The sequence below is a fragment of the Typopeltis vanoorti genome, chromosome 18 (genome assembly GCF_054136105.1).
Source record: "Typopeltis vanoorti isolate ZY-2024b chromosome 18, IOZ_Tvanoo_1.0, whole genome shotgun sequence".
Lineage (NCBI taxonomy): Eukaryota > Metazoa > Arthropoda > Arachnida > Uropygi > Thelyphonidae > Typopeltis > Typopeltis vanoorti.
The window spans coordinates 55,280,715-55,298,225 of NC_143566.1; the positions used below are offsets into that span (position 1 = coordinate 55,280,715).

The window sequence follows — 17,511 nt, forward strand, 5'->3', positions numbered from 1 at the left end:
CATTGGTATTTTGGATGCTAAAGTTTATTGTTTATTAATTATCTTGAAAAGGGTAAAGCAATACCTGGGGAATATTATTCCAATCTTTTAACTAGACTAGATGAAAAAATTCTTGAGAAAAGAGCAGGTTTGCAGAAGAAAAAAATCATCTTTCTCAGGACAATGCACCTGCCCACAGAGATGTTATGGCAATGGGAAAATTAAGGGATCTGCACTATAAATTGTTGGAACATCCACCCTATTTCCCAGATTTGTCTCCCTCTGACTTCTATCTCTTCCCAAAACTAAAACTCTTCCTTGCTAGTCAGAGTATTTCTTCAAATCAAGAGGTGACTGCAGCTGTAGAGGGGGTATTTTGCACATCTTACTAAACCACTAGAAGGACAAGATAATGGCGCTGGAGCATTGCTGGAATAAATGTATTGGTCTTAAGGGAGATTATGTTGAAAAATAAAAATAATTTTGAAATTATAAATTTGCTTTTTCATTGTTAGGCCAAGTACTTTTCAGACCACCCTCGTAATACGATGTTATAGGCCTAGGAATGTGGAGAGCATTGAATGTGAAATGTCTAGACAAATAAATTCTGCAATAAAAGGACGGTGATCTTAATGGGAAATTTTAAATATAGGCATGTGGAATGAAAAAACAGACACTCAACAGATTCACAAGGAAGGTGAATCTGTTGAGTGTCTGTGGGATAGAAGCAACACAAAGTTTTGGGCATTGGATTTGGTGAGATTCTCACAGGATTTGGTTGTTAATGAGGTATCAACTACCTGTTGATGAGAGTGATCACAAGGTATTGGTTTGAAAGGCAGTTAAACAGGAAAAGTTTGTTATCAAGAAGGTATATATGCCAGGAACTATAAGGTGGGTGATTATGAGAACTCTATAGTCAACTAGCATCAATACATTGGTTTGATGAGTTGTACAGAAAAAGTGTAACAGTGCATGGGAAATGATAAGGCAGCAGGGGCGAATGCTGGTCTTGAAATTCACGCTTGCTCTTGTAGGAGTGAGAGGTGTGATTAAAATCTGATTAGCGGAATAATGAATTATTATTATTATTATATTATTATTATTTGTCACCTCCAGGGAGTCCAAAGACTCATCGAGGGAGGGCATCTACTCTACACTCTGTCTCCACTACTTCACAATTCACCAACTGACCGCAACTACACCATCGCCATCTATCGTCAACCACCACCACTGGTATTTCCACAGACAATCGCAAACATCCATGCCCATGGCGGGATTCAAACTCACAGCCTTTTGGCTAGGGAGCAGATACGCTAACCACTCGGCCAGCCAGGCTGGCATTACTAACCATTTAAAACTATATATTTAGAAATTTATGTACATTTAATCTTACAAATACAACATTTATTTTACAAATGATATTCTATCTTTTTCAGTTTAGCTACTTGAATACAAATTCTACCTTATGGTTATTCTTTATGAACTGGTCAATAATATCGTCATAAAAAGTTGGTTGTAACTTAATTTTCCCAAGCAACATGCACACTTGTAAAGGCTGGCTGAAGCTCAACTGGCTAGAGCTACTTTGACTGCGTATGGCCTTATGTTTAAGACAACGTGATGGGAGCAGAAATGGCTATATGCGCGCATGAATCACAGTGCTGCTGCGAGGACCTGGAAGCTCCGGCAACCGAGCAAGCCAAAGTAGCTTTGACTAGATGAGCAAGCATCGGCCTTCGATACACAATGCAAAGCTCAATTATTGCCATGCAAGCTTAAGACGTCTTCTGTCTACAAAAATAAAAGCCTAAATGAAATGCTTATAAATGCATGCATTTATTAACAAATAAATATTACTTCTTTCTCAGTTAATGAGCTTGCGCAACAAGCATAGCAAGCATGGAGAATTCGCCACTGTAAGGAAGTAACTCACAAACAATGCATGATTGCATACATTTTAGAGTGAATAAATAGAGCAGGAGTGAGAGAATAAAATCAAGTGCACAGTGCAGCAAAAGAAGTTGTTATGGGGGGAGATAAAAGACAGTTTGTAGTGAACAGATGCATATAGAATGTAAATTGCAGGTCAGAAAAGTGACAAGCATAGTTAAAAAAGAAAATGTAGAATATGAGAAAATGTAAAAGATTGGCCAGTGAAGTCTCAGATAATTCAAGAGAATTTTTCTGCTATGTTGCAAGCAAGAGGAAAACAATCATAGCCTACTGACACTGGCAAATAGTTATAGTAGCCAAGTAACAATATCAGATGATATAGTGGAATTATTTAAGGAATATTTACCAGTGTATATCATACTAGTGTGAATGATGCTGTGCAAAATGTAGAAGGGAAGCAAGTATTAATCAAATTAAAGGTGAAAGAATCAGAAGTGTATCAATGGCTGCATGAATGGATGACATATCACCATATATTTTTAAAAATGTTCAAAAGAATTAGCCATACTCTTGATCTGGTTATTTAATGAAAGTCTTGCAGTGGGGAAATTTCCTAAGGAGTGGAAAGAAGGCAAAATAGTACCTCTCCACAAGCACAGTTCTAGAACAGAAGTTTCCAAATATAGACCAACTGTATATTTGCAGTTGTGGTCAAAGTGTTGGAGAGACTAGTTAGGAACAGAATACAAGATTGGATTGATGGATAAAAAGATTCTCTATGATGGTCAGCAAAGGTCTGTGATGAACAGGTCTCATTTCAGAAACATGCTTACATTTTAAGATAAGGTTATGAATGAGTTGGTAAGGGAGATTTGTATACAGTGATTTTCTTGAACATTGCAAAGGCATTCGATAGATTACCACATGACAGATTGGTGCATAAGCTGCAGAAAACTGGACTGGATAATGGATTCACTAGATGAATTGAAGATTGGCTTTCTGAACAATACCAGCAACTTGAGTATAATGGAGCAGTGTCTCTGAAAAGGAAGATGACTGACAAATGGCATATCTCAGGCTTCTGTTCTTGGACCCTACAAGAACAGAAGAAATTTAACATCACAAGAACATTAAGAAATTTAACTAATTTCTTAATGATATTCCATGTAGATTGATTGGGGATCAAAAAATTTTTGATCATTATGTTAAAGTTAGGTAGAATTATGAGGGGTATTGCTGATGTTAATTCACTACAGGAAGAGACTGTGAATAGACTTTTAGCTTGGACAAATGAGTGGGTGGTTTTAGTTTTAATATTAATAAACATAAGATGCTACTCTTTGAGGTGCAGAGATATACAAGTAAGTATATCTCTGCATCCCAAAGGTAAGAACTGTGGTGGTGGAGCTGTACTTGAGGAAATGGATGAGATTCAGGATCTTGTAGTGATGGTTGACAGTGGACTAAACCTCCAAGAGTACATTGCAAGTTCTGTGAGGAGTGAAATCGTATTTCTGTTATAATAAATGTAAAGTCATTCACTTCGGCATGATTAAGTATCCAATGTCATATTATATTGGTGGGATTAGGCTAGAAGAAACTGATGAGGCTAAGGATCTTGGAGTGTAAATAGATAGGAAGTTGAAGTTCAGGGGCTATGTGGTAAAGATTGCAAATACAACTCAAAAGATAATTGCAATGCTGAAACGAATGTTCACATGTAAAGAAAAGGATGTTTTTGCCTGTTCACAAGGCCTTGATAAGACCTCACTTGGACTACTGTGCGCAGGTCTGGTCTCCTGGTTTCCATTGTGATTCTGGCATATTGGAGAGAGTACAAAGGAGAGTATTAAAAATGATATTAGGATTGTGGAATACTGATTATGAAGACAGATTGAGAATTTGTAGACTGCAGACACTAGCAAACAGGAGAATGAGGGGTGATATGATTGAAACTTACAAACTTCTGAAAGGGTCATACAGGATTTCAATTGATGGAATTTTTCAATTTATGGAGGATGGGGAAAGGACGAGAGGACATCCTTGGAAGCTGAGAATGAAGGCTCCAAGAAGGGTGTGAGGGCTAGATTTTTCTCTCAGAGGGTGCATGGTTGGAATGGATTGCCTTTGGATGTTGTGAGTGCAGGCAATGTGAATGAATTCAAGAATAAGTATGATAGCTGGTGTGTGTGTGTGTGTGTGTGTGTGTGTGTGTGTGTGTGTGTGTGTGTGTGTGTGTGTGTGTGTGTGTGTGTGTGTGTGTGATATGTGGCCTCCCCTCGATGAGTCTCTGACTCCCTGGAGGTCTCTCTTAATAATAATAATAATAATAATAATAGTAATAATAAATAGTGCATTGACACATAGGGATAAGGAGGCGGTTGTGCCTCTATATAAGGCACTGGTACCACCATACATGGACTATTGTGCTCAAATATGGTCAGCCATATTTCACTGTGATGTGGAAACACTAGAGAGGATCTAAAGTCGAATGACCACAGTGATATTGGGACTCTGGAATGTGGTTATGCAGAGCATTTGAGGGAAGGTGGATTGCATTTGAAGCTAGGAGGAGAAGAGGAGATATGGAAAAGACCTTCAAGTTAGTTAAGGGATTCTACCAAATTAATACAGAAGGAATTATAAAAAGAGTGGATGTTAGGTGGAAAGAGCAAGAGACCATCTCTGACAGTTGTATAAAGTTCTGGTGCAGAAGGGTGTGAGGAGTAGATATTTTACATGAAGAGTTGTTGGTGAGTGGAATGCATTGCAGAGTGCACTGTGAATGCAGGGGGGACATAAATAACTTTAAAGTTCATTATGAAAGACATGTTGCTGATTGAGTGGGCCTTCCATGATGAGTCTATTGACTCCATATATTTTACTGTAGTAATGGTAATAATATAAATTATTCATTATTATGCTGAAAGAAAACAGGCACACGTGATTCGAGAAACTGTTGGAAATTCTATTAATTATTTCAAGATGGATAAGAAATAAAAGAAATTTATGTGTTCATGGAATCATGTCTCATTTGTTTGCTTAATATCTGTTTGCTTTTATTTGGAAAAAAAAAAAAAAGATTTTATTGGAATACATAACACATTGTTTAACTGTTATCATTTATATTTCTTTTCTTTTTTTTTATTTTCTATGCTTCTAGTAACTAGCATTATTCTGAATAATCAGAAGGTTACTATACCTAAAATATTTACTATAATTACCACTGCAGGAAAAAGAGTATTCAAATTCTGATATAATTTAAATCATTTAAGCCTAAGTCACTACTATAATTCTAATTACCATTGTAATGTTGGTTTTGGATCTGCAGTAAGTTTACATTCAAATGTTATCTTAGTGCCATCGTCTGATTGTTTGATAAGAGGCTTTCCTAAAAATGCAGGCTTTCCAACTTCTTCTTCTTCTTCTTCCTCATCTCCAGCTGAATTTAATAACAATTAGAAATTAATGTGAAATTTGGAAAAATAGTTTACAAAATAATAAATAATATTTCACTGTAGGAATTTCAAAATTTTATTTGCTTAGCTATATCAAAAATATTTATGGATCATCCCTCCAGATAATGGATTCAGCTATGAAAATTTGCAAATTTTGTGCCTTACCTAGAAAGGAAATCAATGAATTGCTCAGATGTGATTTTGATCATGTATACTGAAACAAGCATACAGAAAGAATACAATCATCCACGACCCAAAGATACAACTAGGCAGGCAGAACCAATGCACCTTGAGACCTAGTAAACCTCATATATCAATCACATCCTAGAAAATCTTCTCTTAATGAAAGCAACTGCAAAAAATACCATAGGTGTTTCCATTGCCATGTCATTGAAGAGAAATGTCTGTATCAGCAATTAGCATTCATGCCAGACTATGTTTTCTCAAATTACTTATCTGGGAGTAGCTCAACATGTTCCCTGTAACATGTTCCTTCTACTTTGGGTGATCAGACACATTTTTATACATTCCACAACGTATACAACATGCCAATTTCAAGTTTCTTTTCAGTAGAATTTTCATGCAAAACTAATCTTTTTGATCTGTCTTACATAGTACAAAACATTTCAAAAATAATGCTTTCTTATCTTCAAAGGTACCCATGGCATGACTATAAACAACAAAATTACATGATAACCACAGTAATTAACTTTAGTGAAATGAAATGTCATTGGTAAAATTTTGAAGAAGTATCACCTTATTCCCACAAATTTTCCTACCAACAAAATTTCTCAGCAGTTGCCATCTACAAAAGACAAACTGTCACCTCTATCATTAGCTGGTTTCAGATTTTATTTGTGAATGTAATCTGAAACCAGATTGTGAATGTAATCTGACATACTTTGGGCAGACAGGCCATTATGTGGAAAAAAGAATTAATGAACATTAATATTATATTGAATACATGAAACCTCAAAAGTCTGGTCAGGCAAAACATAGTATCGATACTAAACACAGAATTCAGTGGGATGAAGCTCGTCTTCTCCATAGAAGCAGTTTTAAATATAAACACCTTTTCAAAGAAACTTGTGAAGCCCTTTTACATGGGGAGAATGCTGCTGATGATAGAAGGAGAATTAAGTCCATATAAGGTAGACATGAAAGGGGGAAATTGTGAAAATGATTATGAAGCAGTGCAGTGTAACATGGAGGTTGAAAGGAAGACATATTTAGTTGGACAATGCTATAGACCTGAGAATGTGGAGGGTGGTGATGAAGAAATGTATAAACAACTTCGATTAACATGTTCGCTGCCAACTACGAGTATACTCGTAGTTGGTAAACTAGCTACACAAGCCAGCTACGAGTATACTAGTATGACGCTTACCGCCAGCAACGAGATTACCGTACTTACCTTGAAGAACTTCATGTTGGAGGCTTAATGGATTTTTTACAACACTCAAAAAGAATTAAAATAGAATTTAATACTTCCTGTATTTCGTTCTAGTCACTAGGACATCTACGGGGATTACAAAAACAATTAATGTAACATGCACACACAATTCTTACAATACTAAGCCCAACCATGTGGCTGACACTAAAGTCCTATCTAGGTGGAGCACCCTCTAAGGGCGGTAGTAGGTGGCTTGGAATGTAAGGTGGGACCTCTGGTGATGAGTGTTTCCCAAATCTTCAGAAGCTTAATGCAACCGTATTTATTAAGATTTGGTTGGTTTCTGAGAGCTGCTGCTGCTTCTAAGAAATGTCTCTCTTTCTTGAATTTGCTGTGGTGGAGCATGGTGGTTTTCTTCCATGATACTCTGTGGGTGGTGTCCAAAACATGGTCAGCCAAGCCTGAATGGCCATAGTTGTGTTTATAGATGTAAGACTTGTGTTCCTCCAGGAGGATGGATGCTGATCTGCTTGTCTGTCCAAAGTACGCCAGCTTACAGGAACAGGGTACTTTGTAAACTCCAGGCAGAGAGAGAGGAGGGAGCTGATCTTTCGTAGAATGGATAAGGGTAGCAAGTTTGCGTTAGGGCTTATATGCTGTGTGTAGGTTGTACTTTTTTAGCATCTTGGCTATTTTTTCGGATGTGCCACGGATGTAGGGTATGGTGATGGCATTTTTAAAATCTTGTTGACGAGAAGGACGGGGAATGGGGGGGGGAACCGATTATTTTTTTTGATACTGTGTTCGTTGTAGCCATTGGAGAGGAAAATGCTATGTATGTGGTTAAGCTCAGTAGTAAGGGCGGTTCCACTGGAACAAAGATTGTGGGATCTCTTGGTAAGAGTTTTAATGATGCCATATTGTTGCGAGGGGTGGTGGTGGAAGAGTTTGTGAATGTATCTGCCTGTGTGTGGGGGGGTTTTCTGTATACAGTGAAAGCAAGTGTATCATTAGGTAGGCATGTGACTAAGGTGTCTAGGAAGGGTAAACAATTGTTCTTTTCCTTTTCCATAGTAAACTGGATTCTTGGATGTAGGCTATTGAGATGACTGAGGAAGGAGTCTAACGTGTCTGGGCCATGAGGCCAAATAGAGAACACATCATCTACATATCTTAGCCATATAGAAGGTTTGATTGGGGGTGAAAAATTGGCAAGGGGGGTGAGAGGGGGGGGGAACCCATGGCAGTTCCCTCTATCTGCTTGTAGATTTTGTTCTTCCAAGAGAAATACCCAGAGTTAATGGCAAAGGAAAAGAGATCTAAGATGTCAGAGGATAAAATGTTTTCTAAGAGAGATAAGGTGTCAGTTAAGGGAATATTGGTAAACAAAGAGGAGATATCAAAGCTTACCAATATGTCTGCATTATTCAAGGTTAAATTTTCTGTGAGGGCTTTAAAGTGGGTTGAGTTTTTTATATAGGAAGTGGACCTTCCGGTGAGGGGGGAGGGTCAGAGAGTTGGTCAGCTGTTTAGACAGTCTGTAGCAAGGTGCATTGGTGGCATCTACTATAGGCCTAAGTGGGGAATTGGGTTTGTGGATTTTTGGTAAACCGTATATTCGGGGGCTGTTGGCTACGTCAAGTCTGATGTTGTTGGCCATCGGACGTAGCCAACATCCTCGCTCATTCTTTGCCTCCAAAAAGCAACTTATCGTATGCCCAACGCATGGCTCTCCTGAAACTATGCAAAGAAAAAAGTATCGTCATCACCAGAGCGGATAAAGGTAATGCCACAGTCGTTCTTAATACCAGTGAATACAATCGTAAAATGAACATTATCCTCCGCGATCGCGTTACCTACATCCCACTAGAACACGATCCCACAAAAACACAAGTTAAGAAATTAAAAATCTTACTTAAAAAAGTAACCTCCTGGCCCCCTGACGATAAAACTTAAACCTTTCCGCTCCCGTCCTTCCCGAATATACAGTTTACCAAAAATCCACAAACCCAATTCCCCACTCATGCCTATAGTAGATGCCACCAATGCACCTTGCTACAGACTGTCTAAACAGCTGGCCAACTCTCTGACCTCCCCCTCACCGGAAGGTCCACTTCCAATATAAAAAACTCAACCCACTTTAAAGCCCTCAAAGAAAATTTAACCTTGAATAATGCAGACATATTGGTAAGCTTTGATATCTCCTCTTTGTTTACCAATATTCCCTTAACTGACACCTTATCTCTCTTAGAAAACATTTACTAAGATCTCTTTTCCTTTGCCATTAACTCTGGGTATTTCTCTTGGAAGAACAAATTCTACAAGCAGATAGATGGTATATGCTCTGCACAAGAAAACTACAAGTATACTCGTATGACGCTGACCGCCAGCAACGAGAGTACCGTACTGACCTTGAAGAAGTGAAATTGTTTGGCGTACGGGAACAGACTATGCCAAAGTAGCATGGCAGTGAACGTGTTAATGAACAAAGGAAGGGTAATTATTATGGGTGATGTTAATTATGGAGATAGCATTCACGAATAAGGAAAATCAATTTCTTGAGTTCTTGAGAGATAACTATCTCTGGAAGCATGTAAAGGAGGGCATGTAAAGGAGGTGCCGCGCTTGCTCACAGCAGATCAAAAATGCTCTCGCATGAAAATCTCTGAACAGTGCTTGGAGCATTTTAACAAGAAGAAAACTGATTTTGTGTGTTGCTTTATTACTATGGATGAGACTTGGATTCACCATTACAAACCAAAATCCAAACAACAATCAAAACAGTGAACAGAAGCCAGTTGTTCAGCACCAAAGAAGACAAAGCCAGTTCATCAGCAGGAAAGATCATGGCATCGGTGTTTTGGGATGCTAAAGGCATTTTGTTTATTAATTATCTAGAAAAGGGTAAAACAATAACTGGGGAATATTATTCCAATCTTTTAACCAGACTAAATGAAAAAAATTTGTGAGAAAAGTCTTGGTTTGCAGAAGAAAAAAATCATCTTTCATCAGGAATACACCTGCTCACAAAGGTGATTTTGCAATGGGAAAATTAAGGGATCTGCACTACGAATTGTTGGAACATCCACCCTATACCCCAGATTTGGCTCTCTCTGATTTCTATCTCTTCCCAAAACTAAAACTCTTCCTCGCTGGTCAGCGTTTTTCTTCGAATCAAAAGGTGATTGCAGCTGTAGAGGGATATTTTGCAGATCTTACTGAAACCACTAGAGGAACGGGAAAATGGCACTGTAGCATCTCTGGAATAAATGTGTTAGTCTTAAGGGAGATTATGCTGAAAAATAAAAATAATTTTGAAATTATTAATTTGTTTTTTTTATTGTTAGGCCGAGAACTTTTCAGACTACCCTCATATATGTAATAATAATAATAAACATAATAATAATAATATATAGTATAGCTGAATTATTCAATGATCGGTGTATTTCATCCTTGGAAAAGTAATATCAGGAGAAGCTATAGTGTAGAATGTATGGCAGAGGATAGACTGATGGTGAATGAGCAGGAAGTATATGGGGAATTAGTAAACTTGTGTTAATGAATGAATGTGATGAACCTCCACGATAAATCTGCTGACTGCCTGGAGTGTGCAATAATAATAATTAATAAAGCATGGATATTATTTCTGGGAAAAATCCCATGTTACTCCTCTTAACAAACTACCCGACCTGACATAGCATCCACTTTCTCCATGTGTTCAGACGACGACCACGAATAGTCGAAATGGACCGCACCCCGTCAACCCCCTCCAAAAAATCAGTTCCTGTTTTCAACCCCTTTCACCCTTTCCTACCTCATATAAATATATAAAAAACATTCCGCCCATCCCTTATAATATATATGTATATATATGTTATTCAAAAAAAACCAGGTTTTTTCCATTTGTTATTTCAATTCTCCCACTTGCCAACCCCCCCCCCCACACACACAGTAGTTTGGACAACGCACACCCAGAAAAAGGTATGTGTAAATTTCTTGTCCTCTATGCAACATATATTTATTGATAAATATACATCTACAATGCCCTAAGAATCCGTGAGAAAAGAGTCAGCCAATGGCATTTAAACTGGGGCACTCCCAAACAGAAGCAGGCAAATAGCCGTAAATATAATAATTAATAAAGCAGCAGGATTTGACCATATCACCATGTATCTTGAGGGGATGCCCTATGGAATTAATGGTACCTTTGGCATAACTGTTTAACATGAATTCTGTGACAGGGTGAGTCCCAAAGGAATAGAAGGTAGGAAAAAATTATTCCACTTCGCAAAGGGGGGAGGGGGGATAAGATAAGGCTACAAATGATAGGCCAATCTGTGTATGTATGGGGTTGTTGTTAAGGGATTAGAGAAGTGGTGAGGACTGGGATTCAGAAGCAGGTTGATAATAGCAGTATTCTTTATGATGGTCAGCATGGGTTTGTTAAGGAGAGGTCATGTTTCAGCAATCTGCATATATATTACAACAAGGTGACAAACTCAATCAATAAAAGAGTGCAATCATTTGCATATATGGCAGTGGACTTGGATTTTTCAAAGGCCTTTGATAGCCTACCACATGACAAGCTAGTAGCTGAACTGAAACAGTTAGATAACAGCCTAGTAAGATGAATAGCTGACTGGTTGTTGGACTAATATCAACAGGCTGTGTATGGAGGAGTTTCCGAAATGGTATCCGAAAAAGGACTGTTTTGGGACCATTATTGTTTAACTTGTAGGTTAATGACATTGGGACCAGCTTAACTATTGATATGCAGATGTTCACTTATGATGTAAAGTTGGGAAGGGCTATGAAAAGTGGAGCAGAAGTTGTGGACTTGCAGGAGGATCTGAATAGACTATGTGAGTGGGAAAATGATTGCAGCTATCAGTTTAATGTTGCAAACTGCAAAGTCTTGAAATCTGGTAGCCAAGGTTGGGATGCAGAGGATACAATTAATGGAGAAATTTTGCATGAGGTGGAGGAGATGAGAGATCTTGGAGTGATGGTGGACAGAGACTTGAAGTTTAGCAGTCACATCGCTAAGATTTAATAATATCCCAATAGATTATGGCAATAATGAGGAGGAGATTGACATGCAGAGGCAAACAGGTTATAAGTCTTTAATCAGGCCACATACAGATTTGGTCACCTGGTTTTCAGGGGAATGAGGATGTATTGGAGTAAGTTCAGAGAAAGTTTACTAAGTTGGTGTCAGGACTAAGGGATGTCAGATACGAGGAGAGATTGAAGGAATGCAACTTACAGAGCCTTGTGAATAGAAGAAGAAGAGGGGATATGACTGAGTCATATAAGTTGGTGAGGGAGTTGTTGCCAGATTAATATGGAGAAGATATTTCATAAAGTAGAGGACAGAAAGAGTAGAACTAGAGGTCATCTATATATACTGTATAAGGAGGGTGTGAGCAGTGGAGTGAGAAATAAGTTCTTTGCATCAAGAGTAATTGGTAAGTGGAATGCATTGCCTGAAAGTGTAGTGAGTGCAGAAACTGTGAATGGGTTCAAGGCACAGGTCAATGATCTTTTGGCATGAGAGTATAGACCACATATGGGCAACCCCCAGCCCGTGGGCCAGATCCTGCCCTCTACTTCTTTTGATCCGGCCCTAATCTATTTCAGCAAAGTTTGTCTGATTCATGGTGGGAGAAAACATGGTGTTCTACTAACTCACATTAAGCTGACGTCATATGACTTGCACAAAACATACTATGTTTTTTCCAACCAAGGTCTCTTTCTCACTTTGACTAGCGTCGTGTGTGAACGTGTTACAACGTGTCAGTTCAGTATTTGCATTGGTATCGTGCTTTGTTCAGTGCCTACATTGATGTTGTGTTCTGTTCAGTGCCTGCAGTGTAGAAGACAGTTTTGTTTGACAGTTCTGAATATCACTTATAAATTCCAGACAATGTCAGGGGTTATTGCAAAAAAAAAGAAAAGTAAATGCAGAGAATCATCAATTTCAAGACAACTGGACGGAGGATTATTATTTTATTCTGAATAAAGGTTTGCCTGTATGTTTGCTGATAACGAATCCATATCCGTCAACAAAGAATACAACTTGAAGAGACACTTTACTTTGAGACATGCAGATCACCCAAAAATTGATGGACAACTACGAAAAGATGAAATACAGAAGTTGAAGAACTTGGATACCCAGAAGCAAATGTTCAACAAGCAAAGAATGCAGCACCACAGCATTGACAAAGCCAGCTTTGTGGTAAGCGAAAAAATCACTAAGCATTCTAAGTCATTTGGTGAAGGAGAATTTATCAAAGAATGTCTGCTGGATGTTGCAAGTATAATATGTCCTGAAAAGAAAAAAGACTTCGAGAATATTCATTTGTCGAGACGTACTGTTGTCCGATGGATAGAAATTATGGCTGATGATATCAAAAAAAGTTTAAAAGAGAAGATTGCTAGATTGGAAACATTTTCAATTGCTTTGGATGACAGCACCGATGCCTCCGATACAGCACAACTAGCAATATTTATTCAAGGAGTTGATACGGATTTCAACATCACAGAAGAATTATTGGCGCTTCGGCCGTTAAAAGGAACAACTACCGGTGAAGATATATTTGAAACAGTTAACACAGTCTTTAAGAGATTTGGGCTTAATGGAGTTCACTGTCTGGCATATGCACTGATGGAGTCCCTGCAATGGTGCACAGAAGGGATTTATTGGAATAGTTCATGAAAGAGCAATAGAACTACAGATCCATCCAGAAAATTTAACAAATTTTCACTGCATTATCCACCAACGAAATCTGTGTACAAAATCGATTAAATTTACAAATGTTATGGAAGTTGTAGTAGCCAGTATTAACTTTATCAAGTCATGTGCACTTAATCACCGCCAATTTAAGGAGGAGTATGTGGCAGACCTATTTTAGGATTATGAAGATGTGTCTTATTATTGTGAAGTGAGGTGGTTGAGTAAAGGTAAAATGTTAATACGATTTTAACATTTTATCTGTTTAAAATTTTAATATTTTTATATTTTTTTATAAACTTTTTATATTTTAAAATTTAAAAATCTTTTACTTGGTAAAAGATTTTTAAATTTTAAAAGATGGTGAGTGGGTGTGTGATTTAGCATTCCTTGTAGTTTTCACCGGATACCTAAATCAACTGCATCTTAAATTGCAAAAACAAGGACAATTGGTTCATGAACTGCATGGACATGTCAAAGCTTTTTGTAATAAACTAAGACTGTTGGAAAGTCAGATAAGAGCTAAAAATTGTTATCGTTTTCCTACTCTAGCAACTCATTCAAATATCCCTTATAATTGTTATGGAGATGAACTGAAAGCACTAATAGAGCAATTTGATACAAGGTTTGCTGACTTCAAAAACAAAGACTCCACATTCGCTATATTTGCTCGTCCGATGGATGCTGATGTAAATAATGTGCCAGAAAACTTACAGATGGAACTTATTGAGCTACAGGCGGATTTAGTGCTAAAATCACAATTTAATTTACAACATTGCTTTGACGGATTTTTATAAATTTTATTTGGTGGAAGAAATATATACAAATTTACGTGCCTTTTCAAGAAAAATCATTTGTCTTTTCAGCAGCACATATATATGTGAACAGTTTTTTTCGAGGATGAAATACAATAAATCAAAAATTCAGACAAGAATAACGGATGAAAACCTTGAAAATTCTATGCGATTATCCTTAAGTAATATTAACATCAATATTGATAGTCTCATAGTTGAAGTACAAGGCCAATCTTCACATTAAATTGTTATGTCGTTCATTATATTATAAAATTTATGTGGAGCTTTATACCAAAGCATTATATTATAAATAAACAAAATATGAAGTAGCAACTTGTTTTAATTCATTTAATATTAATTTATTTTATTTAATAATTTGGTCCGGCCCTTGACTCGGAGACAGAATGCTAATTTGGCCCCCCGAACTAGGAAAGGTTGCCCATGCCTGGTATAGACCTTCCACAATGAGTCTTTTACTGTATGGAGTTCAGATAATAATAATAATCATAATAATAATAATAATAATAATAATTCGAATATTATGATATGCAAGTTATTATTTGCATATCATACCTGGGGAGGATAGCTGGGGCACCCTACCTCCAGGGGACAAAAATTTGGAGGCCTGTTCCTCCAGGTTGGGGATTTGGCATTGGGCTAACAACCCATTCCTGTAAAAAATCTCTTGTTAAGAAAGCTAAACAATTGACAGCCAGACTGACTTCAAGGAAACAACACATGAAAAGGAAAAGATTAATGAATTTTGGAACATGGAATGTCAGAACAGTGTTACAGATATTGAAGGTGCAATGTATAGCATAAGAGTTAAAGAAATATGAATTGGACATTACAGCATTACAGGAGATAAGATGGAGAGGAAAAGGAAGAATAAATAAAAAATATTATATTATGTATTATAGAAGTGCTGAAGAACAAGGTAATTATGGAGTAGGATTTATTGTTAGAAAAAAGATAATAAATTCAATTTTAGGATTCATGCCAATAAATGAAAGAATTTGTAAGGTTTGAATTAAAGGGAGATTCCATAATAGCACTTTTATTAATGCATATGCCCCAACTGAAAATGCTGATAAGATTGTGATAGATCAATTTTACAAGGATTTACAAGAAACATGTGAAAAAATAAATAAAAATGATGCCATGATAATATTAAGATCTTGATGCAAAAATAGGGAAAGAAGCTATATTTAATAAAGTAATTGGAAAGTAAAGTTTACATGAAGAAACCAGTGAAAATGGAAATAGACTTATACAATTGCCGGCGAAGGTTGGTCGATTGGTAGAGCCTCTGCTAATAATGGCTCAGTTAAGTTAGTTTGAGCGCGGTTACTAGTTGGAAGGGGACCAATCGTTCGATGCTGTCGGCACACTCTCCCTCGATGAGTCTTTGGACTCCCTGGAGGTGTCAAAAATAATAATAATAATAATAATAATAATAATAATAATAATAATAATTAGCAATATCAAATAAACTTAGAATAACGAGTACATGTTTTCAACATAAGAAGATACATTTCGGGACCTGGATTATTCCAATAATCAAAGAATGTAATCAAGCAGATCACGTCCTGATTTCAAAAAGATAGGCAAATTCAGTTAACGATGTATAAGCATATAGAGGAGCAAATTGTGAATCTGATCATATGTTAGTTAAAATTAAATTTATATATAGAATATCAAATGTAGACCAAAAGAAAACTGAAAAGATTATTATTATTATTATTATTATTACGGGTATCTCCATGGAGTCAGTAGACTCATCGCGGGAGACCCAAACTAGCAAAACAATATCTGTCATATCTCTTCTTGAATTCATTTACAGATGAAGAGCTCACAACAAAGTCAGGCAATGAATTCCACTCATTCACCACCCTCCAGGCAAAAAACCTTGTTCTGACACCTTTGTTAACCACACTCTTCTTTAATTTCCAGAGATGACCTCTTGTTCTTCCATCACTATCACACAGCTGAAACATTTCCCCTGCATCAATCCTATAAAAACCTTTTAGTAATTTGAATGTTTCTATCATATCCCCTCTTCTTCGCCTATCAGCCAATCTCTGCAATCCACAAGCTCTCAATCTATCAATGTAGGGAGCATTTTTTATATCACTCACCAACTTGGTCACTCTTCTCTGAACCCTCTCCACAGCCTCCTCATCTCCAAGGAATCCAGGTGACCAGACCTGAGCACAGTAATCCAAATGTGGAAGTATCAATGCTTTATAAAGGGGAATAATAACCTCTTTATCTCTGGATGTCAGTGTGTTCCTCAACAACCAAGTAATCCTATGTGCAATCTTGGACACCTTAGCAATGTGTCCTCTGAACTTCATCTCCTTATCTACCAATACCCCTAAGTCCCTAGCCTCATCAATCTCTTGGAGTACCTTTCCATCTATGTAGTACACAGCTGGTAATCTTTTAATCCCAAAATGCAAGACTTTACACTTTTCCACATTGAACTGACATCCATTTTCTTTTGCCCATTTTACCAGCTTATTTAAATCCTCCTGCAAACTTTCAACATCAGCTTGATTTTTTATTGCACTACACAACTTTGCATCATCAGCAAACAACTGAATATCTCCCTTTAAGCCGTTTCCTATATCATTTATATACAAATTAAACAACATTGGCCCAAGCACAGAGCCCTGAGGCACACCACTGGTCACCTGCCTCATTCTGGACTCGGCTCCTCCATACACCACCTTATGGTATCTCTCCCTGAGCCATTCTCCTATCCATATCACCAATTTAATATCCATTCCCATCTGCTCCAATTTGCGTAACAGTGTTCTATGGGGTATCCTGTCAAAAGCCTTAGCAAAATCCAGAAGTACCACTGTGTAGCCAGTTCCTTTGTCCAACTCTGATGTTATTCTATTATGGATAGTTAATAGATTGCTAAGGCAGGATCTACCTTTAACAAAACCATGTTGGCCTCTATAGAGTATCATATCCTGATCCACCCATTCTTGAATTTTGTCTTTAACCAACTTTTCCAATACTTTTACCACTACTCCTGAGATGGTGATTGGTCTGTAATTCAATACTGCAGTTTTAGAGCCACCCTTATGCAAAGGAACCACTTTGCCTAACTTCCACTCCCTAGGGACCATACCAGAGTTCAAACTTAAATTAAATATCCAGGTAAGAGGGGTTGACAATTCATTTGCACATTCACGCAACACCCGAGCTGATATTCCATCTAAGCCTACCGCAGTGTTTGCATTT

At 37.3% G+C, this 17,511-nt stretch overlaps 1 protein-coding gene across 1 annotated transcript in view; it reads right to left on the minus strand.

The window, feature by feature from the left end:
- LOC150096677 (disorganized muscle protein 1-like) overlaps positions 1 to 17,511 on the minus strand; it is a 310,506-nt gene that overhangs the window by 36,765 nt on the left and 256,230 nt on the right. The window contains exon 5 of the mRNA XM_090408680.1: positions 5,179 to 5,317. Within this exon, the coding sequence (XP_090264806.1) occupies positions 5,179 to 5,317 (139 nt within the window). The remainder of the gene's footprint in view (positions 1 to 5,178; positions 5,318 to 17,511) is intronic.